The sequence below is a fragment of the Lagenorhynchus albirostris genome, chromosome 16, assembly GCF_949774975.1.
Source record: "Lagenorhynchus albirostris chromosome 16, mLagAlb1.1, whole genome shotgun sequence".
In the NCBI taxonomy this organism is placed as follows: Eukaryota; Metazoa; Chordata; class Mammalia; order Artiodactyla; family Delphinidae; genus Lagenorhynchus; species Lagenorhynchus albirostris.
In genome coordinates, this window is record NC_083110.1 from 58,022,011 (window position 1) to 58,037,167 (window position 15,157).

Genomic DNA, 15,157 nt, shown 5'->3' on the forward strand with positions numbered 1-15,157 from the left:
ATTATGAAAGCAAGAAGGGCAAAACGACCAATAACATACAAGGGAACTCACGTAAAGTTAACAGCTGATTTCTCAGCAGAAACACGACAAGCCAGGAGGAAGTGGCACAATATATTTAAAGCAACGAAAGGTAAGAACCTACAACCAAGATTACTTTACCCGGCAAGGATCTCATTCAGATTCAATGGAGAAATCAAAAGCTTTACAGACAAGCAAAAACTAAGAGAATTCAGCACTACCAAACCAGCTCTACAACAAATGCTAAAGGAACTTCTCTAAGTGGGAAACACAAGAGAAGAAACGGACCTACAAAAACAAATCCAAAACAATTAAGAAAATGGTAATAGGAACATACATATTGATAATCACCTTAAACATGAATGGATTAAATGCTCCAACCAAAAGACACAGGCTCGCTGAATGGATACAAGACCCATATATATGCTGTCTACAAGAGACCCACTTCAGACTTAGGGACACGTACAGTGGAAGTGAGGGGATAGAAAAAGATATTCCATGCAAATGGAAATCAAAAGAAATCTGGAGTAGCAATACTTGTATCAGATAAAATAGACTTTAACATAAAGACTGTTATGAGAGACAAGGAAGGACACAAAATAATGATCAAGGGATCAATCCATGAAGAAGATATAACAATTCTAAATATATATGCACCCAACATAGGAGCACCTCAATACATAAGGTAACTGCTAACAGCTATAAAAGAGGAAATCCACAGTAACACAGTAGTAGTGGGGAACTTTAACACCTCACTTACACCAATGGACAGATCATCCAGAGAGAAAATTAATAAGGAAACACAAGCTTTAAAATCACACAATAGTCCAGGTAGATTTAATAGATATTTATAGGACATTTCATCCAAAAACAGCAGCTTACAGTTTCTTCTCAAGTGCACACAGAACATTCTCCTGGATAGATCACATCTTGGGTCACAAATCAAGCCTCGGTAAATTTAAGAAAATTGAAATTACATCAAGCATCTTTTCCGGCCACAACGCTATGAGATTAGAAATCAATTACAGGGAAAAAAACGTAAAAAACACAAAAACATGGAGGCTAAACAGTACGTTACTAAATAACCAAGAGATCACTGAAGAAATCAAAGAGGAAATCAAAAAATACCTAGAGACAAATTGCAATGAAAACACGACAATCCAAAATGTATGGGATGCAGCAAAAGCACTTCTAAGAGGGAAGTTTATAGTTATACAAGCCTACCTCAAGAAACAAGAAAAATCTCAAATAAACGATCTAACCTTACATCTAAAGGAACTAGAGAACGAAGAACAAAAAAACCCCAAAGTTAGCAGAAGGAAAGAAATCATAAAGACCAGAGCAGAAATAAATGAAATAGAAACAAAGAAAACAATAACAAAGATCAATAAAACTAAAAGCTAGTTCTTTGAGAAGATAAACAAAATTGATAAACCATTAGCCAGACTCATCAAGAAAAAGAGGGAGAGGACTCAAATCAATAAAATTAGAAATGAAACAGAAGAAGTTACAACAGACACCGAAGAAATACAAAGCATCCTAAGCGACTATGACAAGCAACTCTATACCAATAAAATGGACAACCTGAAAGAAATTGACAAATTTGTAGAAGGTATAACCTTCCAAGACTGAACCAGGAAGCAATAGAAAATATGAACAGACCAATCACAAGTGATGAAATTGAAACTGTGATTAAAAATCTTCCAACAAACAAAAGCCCAGGACCAGATGGCTTCACAGGTGAATTCTATCAAATATTTAGAGAAGCGCTAACACCCATCCTTCTCAAACTCTTCCAAAACATTGCAGAGGAAGGAACAGTCTCAAACTCATTCTATGAGGCCACCACCATCACTCTGATACCAAAACCAGACCACGATACTATAAAAATGAAAATTACAGACCAATATCACTGAAGAATATAGATGCAAAAATCCTCAACAAAATACTGGCAAACAGAATCCAACAACACATTAAAAGTATCATACACCATGATCAAGAGGGACTTATCCCAGGGATGCAAGGATTCTTCAATATATGCAAATCAATCAATGTGATACACCATATTAACAAACTGAAGAAGAAAAACCATATGATCATCTCAATAGATGCAGAAAAAGCTTCTGACAAAATTCAACACCCACTTATGATAAAAACTCTCCAGAATGTGGGCATAGAGGAAACCTACCTCAACATAATAAAGGGCATATACGACAAACCCACAGCAAACATCATTCTCAATGGTGAAAAACTGAAAGCATTTCCTCTAAGATCAGGAACAAGACAAGGATGTCCACTCTTGCCACTATTATTCAACATAGTTTTGGAAGTCCTAGCCACGACAATGGGAGAAGAAAAAGAAATAAAAGGAATACAAATTGGAAAAGAAGAAGTAAAACTGTTGCTGTTTGCAGTAAAACTGTTGCTGTTTGCAGTAAAACTTTGCTGTTTGCAAAGAGAATCCTAAAGAGGCCACCAGAAAGCTACTAGAGCTAATCAATGAATTTGGTAAAGTTGCAGGATACAATATTAATGCAAAGAAATCTCTTGCATTCCTATACACTAATAATGAAAGATCTGAAAGAGAAATTAAGGAAACACTCCCGTTTACCACTGCAGCAAAAAGAATAAAATACCTAGGAATAAAGCCACCTAGGGAGACAAAAGACCTATATGCAGAAAACTGTAAGACAATGATGAAAGAAATTAAAGGTGATACAAACAGATGGAGAGATATACCATGTTCTTGGATTGGAAGAATCAATATTGTGAAAATGACTGTACTACCCAAAGCAATCTACAGATTCAATGCATTCCCTATCAAATTACCAATGGCATTTCTTACGGAACTGGAACAAAAAAATCTTTAAATTTGTATGGAGACACAAAAGACCCTGAATAGCCAAAGCAATCTTTAGGGAAAAAACGGAGCTGGAGGAATCAGACTCCCTGGATTCAGACTATACTACAAAGCTATAGTAATCAAGACAATATGGTACTGGCACAAAAACAGAAACATAGATCAATGGAACAAGATAGAAAGCCCAGAGATAAACCCACGCACCTATGCTCAACTAATCTATGACAAAGGAGGCAAGGATATACTATGGAGAAAAGACAGGCTCTTCAATAAGTGGTGCTGGGAAAACTGGACAGCTACATGTAAAAGAATGCAATTAGAACACTCCCTAACACCATCCACAAAAATAAACTCAGAATGGATTACAGACCTAAATGTAAGACCAGACACTATAAATCTCTTAGAGGAAAACATAGGAAGGACACTCTTTGACATAAATCACAGCAAGATCTTTTTTGATCCACCTCCTAGAGTAATGGAAATAGAAACAAAAATAAATAAATGGGACTTAATGAAACTTCAAAGCTTTTGCACAGCAAAGGAAACCATAAGCAAGATGAAAAGACAACCCTCAGCGTGGGAGAAAATATTTGCAAACGAATCAATGGACGAAGGATTAATCTCCAAAATATATAAACAGCTCATGCAGCTCAATATTAAAAAAACAAACAACACAATCCAAAAATGGGCAGAAGACCTAAATAGACGTTTCTCTAAAGCAGACATACAGATGGCCAAGAAGCACATGAAAAGCTGCTCAACATCACTAATTACTAGAGAAATGCAAATCAAAACTGCAATGAGTTATCACCTCACACCTGTTAGAATGGGGATCATCAGAAAATCTACAAACAACAAATGCTGGAGAGGGTGTGGAGAAAAGGGAAGCCTCTTGCACTGTTGGTGGGAATGTAAATTTATACAGCCACTATGGAGAACATTATGTAGTTTCCTTAAAAAATGAAAAATAGCACTACCATATGACCTAGCAATCCCACTGCTGGACATATACCCTGAGAAAAACCATAATTCAAAAACAGTCATGTACCACAATGTTCATTGAAGCTCTACTTACGATAGCCAGGACATGGAAGCAACCTAAGTGTCCATTGACAGATGAATGGGTAAAGAAGATGTGGCACGTATATACAATGGAATATTACTCAACCATAAAAAGAAGCGAAATTGAGCTATTTGTAGTGAGGTGGATGGACCTAGAGTCTGTCATACAGAGTGAATAAGTCAGAAAAAGAAAAACAAATACCATATGCTAACACATATATATGGCATCTAAAAAAAAAAAGAAGGTTCTGAAGAACCTAGGGGCACGACAGGAATAAAGATGCAGATGTAGAGAATGGACTTGAGGACACAGGAAGCGAGAAGGGTAAGCTGGGACGAAGTGAGAGAGTGGCATGGACATATATACACTACCAAATGTAAAATACATAGCTAGTGGAAAGGAGCCACATAGCACAGGGAGATCAGCTCAGTGCTTTGTGACCACCTAGAGGGATGGGATAGAGAGGGAGGGAGGGAGATGCAAGAGGGAGGAGATATGGGGATATATGTATATGTATAGCTGATTCACTTTGTTATAAAGCAGAAACTAACACACCATCGTAAAGCAATTATACTCCAATAAAGATGTTAAAGAAAAAAAAAAGACACATGCACCCCAAAGTTCATTGCAGCACTATTTACAATATCCAGGTCATAGAAGCAACCTAAATGCCCATCGACAGATGAATGGATAAAGACGATGTGGTACATATATACAATGGAATATTACTTAGCCATAAAAAGGAATGAAATTGGGTCATTTGTAGAGACGTGGATGGATCTAGAGACTGTCATACAGAATGAAGTAAGTCAGAAAGAGAAAAACAAATATCATATATTAAGCATATATGTGGAACCTAGAAAAATGGTACAGATGAACTGGTTTGCAGGGCAGAAATAGAGACACAGATGTAGAGAACAAATGTACGGACACCAAGGGGGGAAAGTGGCGGGGGTGGTGGGGTGGTGGTGAGATGAATTGGGAGATTGGGATTCACATATATACACTAATATGTATAAAATAGATAAGTAATAAGAACTTGCTCTATAAAAAAATAAATAAATTTTAAATGATAAAAAATAATAAAAATAAAGGAGAGAGAGGAGTCCAAGATGACCCCTAGATTTAAGCCTAGGTGTGCCACCTGTGCAGCCACACAGGGCCCCACACTTAGAAGCGCCCTGCATTTGGTTGAGGTTCTGCTGCCGCCAACTTGACATTCTTAATAATTTTTGAACAAGGGACTTGACATTTTTATTTTGCACCGAGCCCTGCAAATTATGTAGCCAATCCTGCCTAGGAACCTAGAGCCCGGTGGTGATTTTAATGGAAATAAGTTAGCGAAATGAACAGGCAGGTCTGGGTAAAAGATGAGCTGGGTTTCTACACCTGAGTGTGAGCTGTCTGTAACTCAAGTCATCAAGTGGAGAAGTCCAATGGGCAGCTGCAAATGTGAGCAAGAATAGAGAAGACAGGTCAATATAGAAGATAAGTAATGTGGGGTCATCCAAGTAGAAGTAACAGGTAAAGCCCTAAGAGGGAATTAGATAGCCAGGAAAGAGAGTATAGAGTGAGAGAGAAAGAGATGGGACAGGACTTTAAGAGACAACAGCATTGGGACTTCCCTGGTGGTCTAGTGGTTAAGACTCCATGCTCCCAATGCAGGGGGTATGGGTTTGATCCCTGGTCAGGGACCTAGATCCTGCATACCGCCACTCAAAGATCCTGCATGCCACAACTAAAAGATCCCACATACCGCAATGAAGAACCTGCATGCTGCAACTAAGACCCAGCACAGCCAAATAAATAAATATTTTTTAAAAAAGAAAGAAAGAACATCATTAAAGAAGTGAGAAGTATGAGAAGAAGCATCAGTAAAGGCACAGCAGAAATCTAGAAGCCAAACCAAGTCAGTAAAAATACTGGGGAAAGGAGATGAACCTGATAGGGACATGCAGGACCTTAGAGTAGGGAAGGTAGAAGCAGAGAAGCCAATTAGTGACAGAACACATGGCAAAGACTGAAATCCAAGGAATTTCAATACATTCATTTTAGTTTTGAACATTTACTGATTTTAAAAATAATATAAAAATCACCCATTATTTCACTATTCAGACAAACTCTATTAGCATTTTGGTGAATTTCCTTCCAATACTGGTTCTCAACATAGTTTTCTTCCATATTTTTTCTCTACAAAAAGTTTACAAATATTCTTTCCATCTACATTTCTTCCACCAATTTGAGACCATATTACATGTACATTCTATATCCTACATTTTTTTACTTAACATTATATCTGATCATTTCCTATATTAAAAGCATAATTCCCTGGGTGCATAGCATTAAAAAATGTTATGAGATCAATTTTAAAATATCATGGAAAAAAACCTTAAATGCTTCTAATTCTTTCCTATAATCTCACCCATCCCATCGAATGATTTCATATTTTAGTGTTTCTTTTTGACTTCAAACTTTACGGACATCATCACTTTTAGATAACTGAGGTGATAGGATAGATAGTTCTTTTTTAAATTTTTTTTCTTATTTAGCAGATACCAGCTTATTTGACAGTGCATGATCCAAATCATCTGATACTCCACAGCCAGTAAGATTTCCTGCTTCCCTATTACAAAACATTGGATACCTTGAAAACAGTTAATTCAAGGTGCTTGTTACTTTTCTCGTACGTCTGGAATTAAACAGGTTTCTCCGTGTAGCACACGTTTCACATTCACCAAAGGCTTTGGGGACGGGGGAAATGGGGCTTGTAACTGCCCCCCTGAACCACAGGCATTTAATGTTAAAGGATAAAGCACAGTAGAGTCACCCCGCAGACATTCCTGTGTGTTTAGATTGCTGAACTTGAGCATACCATCACTGACCCAAGTGGGATTCATCATAACAATGTAAAAGACCCTGATTTCCTTGACAAAAAGAAATGCAGTATGAATATAAAGACTCATCACCACCACCACCCCCATCCTTTTCTGAAAATAATACATAAGAGAACAGTTATTGTACATGGTTAGTATCACCCAAGGTTCACAAATGGAAAAAAATAGGTAAAAAATCATCAGTCATAAATTCTCACTATGAAATCACAACAGAATCTGATATATTCAGAGAATCTGTGAGCGGGAGAGAGCCTCAGAAATCGTGTTATGTATCCCTTCACTGGACAGATGAGGTCACTGAGGCCCAGGAAGGTCAAGTGTGGGACTCTGGGGTCTAACCGCAGGGGGAGAAGGCAGGCCTCCTGAAGCCTAGCTCAGGGTGCCCTCCACTTCCTTCCTCTTTTAAAGACTCTCAAAGGTAACGTGAAATACACCACACGATAAACCACACATGCTGATGCAAGTCAGCGATTTGGTCTGGCAATGGCGTTCCTTTGGCCATCGGGCAGGCATGTAACCCACCTCGGGGCGGGAATTCTTCACACGAGATTGTTCAGCGTTCTGATGGAAGCCGTGTGCAGGTTACACACGACTTCTCGGATTCGGGAAGGCTCTTCTTGGCTCTTAGCCGGTGGTGGGCAGGCGGTCGGCTGCTCAGCGGAATCTCGGATTCGAAGCGGAGCTGTCGGGTGTGTTCTGGCTTCGAGCAGCACAGCGACACCTATAGGCAGTAGGATTTATGGCGCACGTAGGATCCACCTTTCTTCAACCGGTCTTTCCCAGAAGGGGAAAGCCTTTTGGGTTAATCGTTTCTTCAACAGAATGGTGAACGGTCCACCAGTCTGAAGTCCACTCTCAGGCGTCCCTACTATATTGCATAAGCCATAACCATTGGGAGGAAAGGCGTCAACAGGCGCGGTTCCTCGGAAAGCCGTCCGCTCTGGTGTTGGTCACAGGAAACTCACCCTGCCAGAAGTTGGTATAATGTTGGCTTTTCGGCTGCAGTTTGTTGCCTCAGGGGAAAAGTCTATTTTACAGGCCTCGTCGACAGCTGTATTCTCACTCAGCTTCCATGGGCAACCGCTTCCCCATCCACGTGCAGTAGGAGACCTGATGATCTGGCCTGTGTAGAACAGTAGAGTTGGGCCCTTCTGGGTGTCTCCAGTTAGTGCCTTTAACAGGTAACCACTAGGGAGCAGCTGCAACTGCCTGTTGGATATTAGACTTCACTTGCTCACTCAACATTTCTTCAAAGACAAAGGAGTCACCGAACTTCTCAGCCTCTGTCAGCTAGCCAGCTGAGTTCACAAATTCTCAAATTCAGCATTACTGACTTCATAGGCATCCATGTAAAAGACATCAATAGCAACTCTCCTCGCAAGTGCTTCCCCATCCTACTTTATCTGAGGATCATTGGTGCCCACTGTAAATACTCCGGCAGGGATGGGGATCACCTTGGAGCGTAGGAACGGCGGCTCTCTGGGGACCGAGCCCCGGACATTGGCCTCCCGGTGCGCTGCCGCCGAGCTGCCATGGGCCCCGGGCCGCTGGGGAGTGCCAGAACCCCAGGAGCCTGCGAGGGAAGCCGCGCCCGAAGCCTCTCCCCGGCCCCTTCGCCCCCCTCCCCCACGCGCTGCCCGGCCCAAGAGCAGCGGCAGAAGGACGAGCTAGATACAGTTTTAAATATTGTTTTTCTTTCACGTTATTTTACAAACATGGTTTCACGTTTCTCCATGTTCTGGTAGCTGCAAGCTGTTTTGTAATCTTAGTATGTAGTATAGTATTTAATAATTTAAGCACTCATTAGTGGATTGTTTGCAGCCCTTTTAAGTCCCAATGACGTAAGTATTTTAGTACACATAGATTTTTTTTTCTTTTGTTCTATTTCTGGGTTTTAAATTCCTAGATGAGAGACTGGGTCAAAGCAAACTAGCTGGCTCTTGCTAAGTGTGACCTAAGTGTGCCTCTCGAAGGATTATGGCAGTTTACCTGGCCACTAGCCAGGTGTGAATGTATCTGTTGTTACCCAAAGCTTGGACCAGCGCTGGGTATTTAATTTTTACTCTGTTTAATGGCTGTTAATTGGAACCATACTATGCTTACAGTCTTTAATTTGCATTTCCCTAATTACTAAGGAATTGAGTCTTTTTTAAAATACACATGTTTATTGTTTGTTTTTCCTCTTAGGTGCCTACTCAATTCAAAGCAACAGACATATTTTGAGTGCCCACTCTGTGCCAAGAACTGTGTGCATCCCTCAGAGGGGGAGTGACCTAACAAAAACGACCCTTTGAGATAGGGTGTGGGAGCCAGGATAGTATAGGAAATATATGGTTAACTGTACTCCCTCGGTAGAAGCACAATCCTGGAAGGCTGTTTGGGCAAAGTCCTGTGGGTGGAAGACAAAGAAGAGAAGGGTTGTCCCTGTCTGAAAAAGATTAGGCTTTTGCAGGGTAAGTGACTTCAGAGCTAGGGCGGAACAATAAGATTTGTCCAGGTGAGAAAATGATGTGTGGGGAGAGGGAACAATACGGAGAGAGGTAAAGGAGCTGAAAAGTCTGAAAATATGGTGCTATGTTATGGGGTTGCAACTCTTCCATTATAGCTAAAATGTGGAACGCTGTGGCTGAAGGATGGTGGGACATTGGCTATAAAGAAAGAGTTAGGGCTAACCTCAGGAATCTGACTTTGTCCTGAAGATTTTTTTGTTCTTAAAGAAGAATGACATGATCTAATGTATGTTTTAGAAAGACCTTTCTGGTAGCTAATGAGAGGTAGACATATTCCTTGCATTTATGGAGCTCAAGGACTAGTAGGGGAAACAAGTATTAATCAAGAAATCATAATTATAAACTCTCATTGAACGAAAGAAATGCCATGCTATGAGAGCAATTTATATATAACAGGAGTAGCAGACCAAGTCCAAATGTCAGGGAAGGTTTCCCCTAGGAAATAATTTCTGGAGGTTTTTCTTCTTCTTCCCTTCTTACACACACCCCTCCCTCAAGCCTCACCATTAAACTTCACAGGGAAAGGCAATGTAAAATATCTTTATTTGAGAGAAACCCAGGACTGTGTATACATACCCATATGCATTTGTAAACCTCCCCAAATGATTCACCCTGACATTTCCATGTGTCTAGTCCATAATATCCTTTCATTGATATTATCTGACTTGTATACTGACCCCAACCTTGTGAGGTAGGCAGGCAAGTATGACTATCTACATTTTATTGAAGAATCTGAGTCTCAGAGAAATTAGGTAATTTGCCTAAAATCGCATGACTAATGGTAGAGCTGACATTTGAATCCAGGTCTTGTAACACCTAGGTGGAATTTTTTTTTAAGCTGTTTTGTTTTGTTTTTCTTTTTTCAATTATTAAAGATCCCAACAGGTGGCCACACCTATGTTTTTAATTTTTTAAATTTAATTTAATTTTTTTGGCTGTACTGTGCAGCATGCAGGATCTTATTTCCCCAGCCAGGGATCAAACCTGTGCCCCTTGCATTACGAGCACAGAGTCTTAACCACTGGATTGCCAGGGAAGTCCCTAGCTGGTATTATTCTTGCAATGTTCATTCTTTCATTTGTTCATTGATCCATCAAACATGTGCTGATCACCTTCTGAGTGTCAGGCTATGTGTGAAGCAATCGAGAGCCAGTAAGTTTTTAAGCAGGAAAGCAGCTTGATCCAATTTACGTTTGAGAACCCTCTTTTGGCTGAGAGGACAGAAAGTGGTGGTTTTCAAAGAATGGTCCGAGACCACATACTGGGTCAGAGGCTCTGGGGTTGGGGCTCAGGAATGCTATGATCAGCCAGGTTTGGGTGTTCTTTTTTGATTCTAATGCAATAGAAAGCACTATATTAGAGAAGGTGGTGATGCAACCAGTTATTGTGACTAAGGTAGTGGCTGTAGTAACCCGGTGAGAAGTGATGAGGAACAGAGACAAAGGGATGCACTTGAGAGTCATTTAGATAGCATGGGCAGGACTTCTCACTCCACCCTCAACTCAGACAGTAGCTTAGAAGTGGAGCTGGAATTCCTACCTGGGTCCTCTGGCTACAGAGCCTGTGGGCTTTACTGCACAGAGCCATTTATAGCAGCTTTGTGGTTTTAAATATTTTACATTTAATTATCTTAGCATTTGTTTTGCAAATCTCCATCTTATCTCAAACTGCCTTCAAGCCTTGTATTTCTCACTCTCATAAAGACTAGGAGAGAAATAAATAAGGCCTTAAAAGTTTTAAAATATTTATTTGCTTGGGGCTGGGTATACAGGCAAGGAAAAAGTAGATTTGATTAGATAAGCACAGACTAGGGGTGAACGCAGGACACTGGGAGATGCACTGCATCTCCTCTTCTATAAATCGCAGGAGGTCTCCAGGAAACCTGAAGACAATAATCCCAGAAGCCCAGAGGGTGACCCCATTCCCTCCCCAGGGTTATTACTGGGTGTCAGGCTGGAGCAGTTCAGGAATTCAGGAAACTGTAAAGAAACCACAACAGCCTCAACAAACATCAAGTACCTCCACAATAAAACTCATTATAATTCATCTCCCTCCCACCCACAACTACAGACCTGAGGGAGGCAGGTGGGAGGGGCTCTTTGCTGCTCCTTCCCCAGCCTGACCCAGTCTCATCCCAGGCCTGGTTTTCCCAGCGTCTCGGGGAGGTGGGAAACTGACACCCCTATGTCTGGCACCAGAGACTGAGGACACCTCCATTCTCTGTTCACTGCCAGGTAGGTCAGGATTAAAGCAAACTGAAGCCAAAGTTATAGTCGGCAGTGCCAGGGCCTGTCTCGGTAACTAGCAAGGCCACAATGGCTAAGCCAAACAGGTGGGAGTGGAAGTGTTGCCGGGAGAAAAAGATGGGAAGGTGGGCGTGGCGAAGGCCAACTGTAGTGCGAGGCTTCTGGGGGGAGCCTCATCCATTGAATGACCAATCAGAGAGCGGGCTGCGGCCCAGGGGTGGGACAGGGGCGTATCTTGGTCGATATTGGATAATGGCCGGGCGCAGGGAGGGGGCCGCGAGCCTCCGAGGCCTGCTGCTTGGCAATTCCGCGTTATATACCGCAGTGGCGGCGGTGGTGGAAGCCGGCTGGACTGCAGCGTACGTGCCTGGATCTGACGCTCTTCGGCTTGCCGCGTAGTACCTTGGGTTCTGGGTCTGGTCAGTCCTGCCCCAAGGTTCGCTCCATCCTCGGTCCCCTAACTCTCGTCCGGGTCCCTAAGCTCCCGACCTCAGCATCTGCAGAACGAAATGGTCACAGCCATGAATGTCTCAGATGAAGTAGAGCAGATGTTCCAGCCCTACAACTTCGAGCTGTTCCAGGACATAAGGCCCGTTTTGGAGGAGTACTGGTGAGACCTGGAGAAGGGGAAGAGCCGTGTCAGGGGCCCAACTCTGATGATTGCTATTTGGGGGGATTGGCGGAAGAGGGGGAGGGCGATACACAGAATACCTACAGTGATTTTGCTAAAGAGCAAAGGTATCGGGCTCCCCAGTACTGGCTTCACGTACCCGTTGTCCAAGGTGCAGGTAGTGTGGCACCTCAGAGAGGTTAGGTCTGGAAGAAAGGAAGGCAGAAATAAGAGGATGGGGTGAGGAATGTGGGAGGAGACAGAAACCAAGAGGAAAGAGTGTAGTGAGAACTGGTCTCTGAAGAATGGAGTTGATCTGAACTCCTACTCGCACCCACCTTATAGATGACTCTCCATCCTTTGTGGCCGCATGTGTGCGCATGCGTGCATAGTGCTGGTACCCGGGGACAGCCTTCCCTTCACAGTTATCATCTTGTTCCTCAAATGCTCCATCATCCCTGCTGTGGAGAAGGAGACAAAATCTAGATACTCTTCCAAAATTTCCTCGGGCTTTGCCCAAGAGCTCCTCAGAGGTGTTTGTGGGTTGACTTTGTGCTCCAATTTGTCATGACCCAACCAGGCAGAAGCTGTTGCCACATTCTTCTTACACCACAGTCCTGGGTTGCTTCTAGGCATGGGTCAGCAGCTGTCACCTGCTCCCAACCCCATTGAGAGAGCAGTAATCAAAGAAACCTTGGACATAGCCCCTGCCCTGTGCTAGGTGCTTTGTATATATTAACACTGTCAGGAAAGGAGTGGTATTCCCCTCTTACAAAATAAGGGGAATACTAATGCTCAGAAAACTAAGTAGTTTTTCCAGTGTCACACAGCTAGTAAATGGCAGAAGTAGGACTCCAACCCAGAGCACTCACCTGGGGATATGAGTGGGCATTCCTCTAACCAGCACCTACCCATAAGCCCATCCCCTCTCCCTTCTGCCTGCCAGGGCAACCTCATTCACCATAGCTCTGATCTACCTGCTGCTCATCTTTGTGGGGCAGAACTACATGAAGGCACAGAAGGGCTTCAACCTGCAGGGACTGCTCATCCTTTGGTCATTCTGCCTTGCAATCTTCAGGTAAGACCCCCCCCACAACCCATCTTATAGACCCTAGACCCACATTCTATCCCTAAAAACTTTATAGAAACCTCAATTGTATCAACTCCCCAAGTTTTGCCCCCTAACTCTCTTCCTGTCCCATTCTCTCAGCTCTAACTCTCTCCTCAGGTTCCACCCTCCTCCCATATTCCCCTGTTTTCCTTCTCCAGTCCCCGAACTAGCTGTCTCTGCTCTCTCTCACAAGTCCTCTTGTGCTCATGGAGTCTTGGTACTTCCAACATTTTCCCCAGCCTCTAATACTCTCTGCATCTAATACCCTATCCCAAGACCTCCCAATAACTTCCCCAGCCCCTTCTTCCCATATTCCGCCCCCCCCAAACTCCTTCGATCACCCCCCATCCTGCCACCCATCTCCTCCCATCCCATGAGCCCTATTCCCTAATTCAACTTTCAGTCCCAACCTCCAGCACTCCCTGGTCCTTCCCTAGCCTTCATGTCTTCTAGATTACTGGTTGGCTCTACCAGGTTGGCCACAGGATCTCAGAAGCTGTGACCCATCCCCTGTGGAGTGGGGGGAGGTGGTGGAATTTGACCAGGTGAAGCATGGATTGATGCCTGGGAATGACCCTTATACCCTTTTCCTCTGTCCCATTTCAGTATCCTTGGGGCAGTGAGGACATGGGGCTATACGGGGACTGTGCTACTTAGGGGAGCCTAAAGAAAACTGTATGCTTCTTCATCTTCACCGATAATCCCATAATCAAATTCTGATCCTGCCTCTTTGTTCTCAGCAAGATCATTGAACTTGGTGAGTGGCAAGGCTTCGTCTCTCTGGTGTCCAGTCAACTGCACCCCTCCTCAGGGCCCCCCCGCCTTACCCATCACATGGAAAGTCCCTTCCCCACCCCTGGGTCCTAACAACACCTCTCACCCAAGCCCCTCCTTAGATTCTCTGCCACAAAAACCCCTCTCCCTGCCCTGACAATTCCCCATATGCCCCCACGTCCAGTGCAGAGGGTGGTCCCAACACTGGGTGGTATGCCAGCTATGACTCCCCATCTCCCAGGAGACACAGCCTTCATCATCCTGTATAAATGGCCACTCATCTTTGTGCACTGGTACCACCACAGCACAGAGCTAGTGTACAAGAGCTTTGGATACAAGAACAAGGTGGCTGCAGGCGGCTGGTTCATGACCATGAACTACGGTGTACATGCCATCATGTACAACTACTATACTCGGAAGGCTGCCAAAGTAAAGCCCCCCAGGTGGTTTCCCATGCTCGTCACCAGCCTGCAAATCCTGCAGATGTTTATGGGAGCTACTGTCGGTATCCTGACTTACATCTGGAGACAGGAACAGGGATGCCATACAACAAAGGAACACCTCTTCTGGTCCTTCATCTTGTATACAACCTATTTCCTCCTCTTTGTCCAGTTCTTCCACAAAAACTATGTAATTACCAAGGTCAAGGCCAAGACCAAGAGCCAGTGAAGGGTTGGAGAAAAGAAGGAGCCCCAAGCTCTCTCCTCCCCAGGGCATTGAGGGGCTGAGCTTAGGTTTGGGAAAATAATTAGGATGCCTTTTCTGCATGGTTTCCCCACGGGATGTATACCCCAAGGTGGCAGGAGGTTATGACAGTCAAGAAGTATCACCCCTGGGGTGGGGGTGTGATCTAGTACTTTGCTGTTTCTGTTTTTAATGTGAAGGCCAAACAGTCCCTGGGATGGAGTGGGACTGAAGAGGCTCCCCAGAGCTGAGTGATCTATATTTCCAGAAATCTTTCTTCTTCTTGCTCTATTTTTTAAATTAAAGATTTCAACAAGGTTTTTGGGGTTTGGGGATTTTGAGGATGAAGGGGACTGCTGTGATGGAGGAGGGCTGCTGGCAGTGGGT

The 15,157-nt window shown here is 43.2% G+C and overlaps 1 protein-coding gene, 1 long non-coding RNA gene and 1 pseudogene across 2 annotated transcripts; 1 reads left to right on the forward strand and 2 right to left on the reverse strand.

Moving 5' to 3' along the window:
- Positions 1 to 932: 932 nt before the first annotated feature.
- LOC132507476 (formylglycine-generating enzyme-like) lies at positions 933 to 8,570 on the reverse strand (annotated as a pseudogene).
- ELOVL3 (ELOVL fatty acid elongase 3) lies at positions 4,626 to 15,011 on the forward strand. Its single transcript, XM_060126446.1, is given in 6 exon segments — positions 4,626 to 4,745; positions 12,073 to 12,201; positions 13,148 to 13,279; positions 13,919 to 13,965; positions 13,968 to 14,069; positions 14,328 to 15,011. Coding segments are annotated over 6 exon segments (843 nt in total). The 5' UTR covers positions 4,626 to 4,740; the 3' UTR covers positions 14,756 to 15,011.
- LOC132507262 (uncharacterized) lies at positions 11,077 to 13,572 on the reverse strand. Its single transcript, XR_009536110.1, has 3 exons — positions 12,540 to 13,572; positions 12,362 to 12,407; positions 11,077 to 12,088 (listed from the first exon to the last, which is right to left on the reverse strand). It is a non-coding gene; the product is annotated as an uncharacterized LOC132507262 (long non-coding RNA).
- Positions 15,012 to 15,157: the final 146 nt, after the last annotated feature.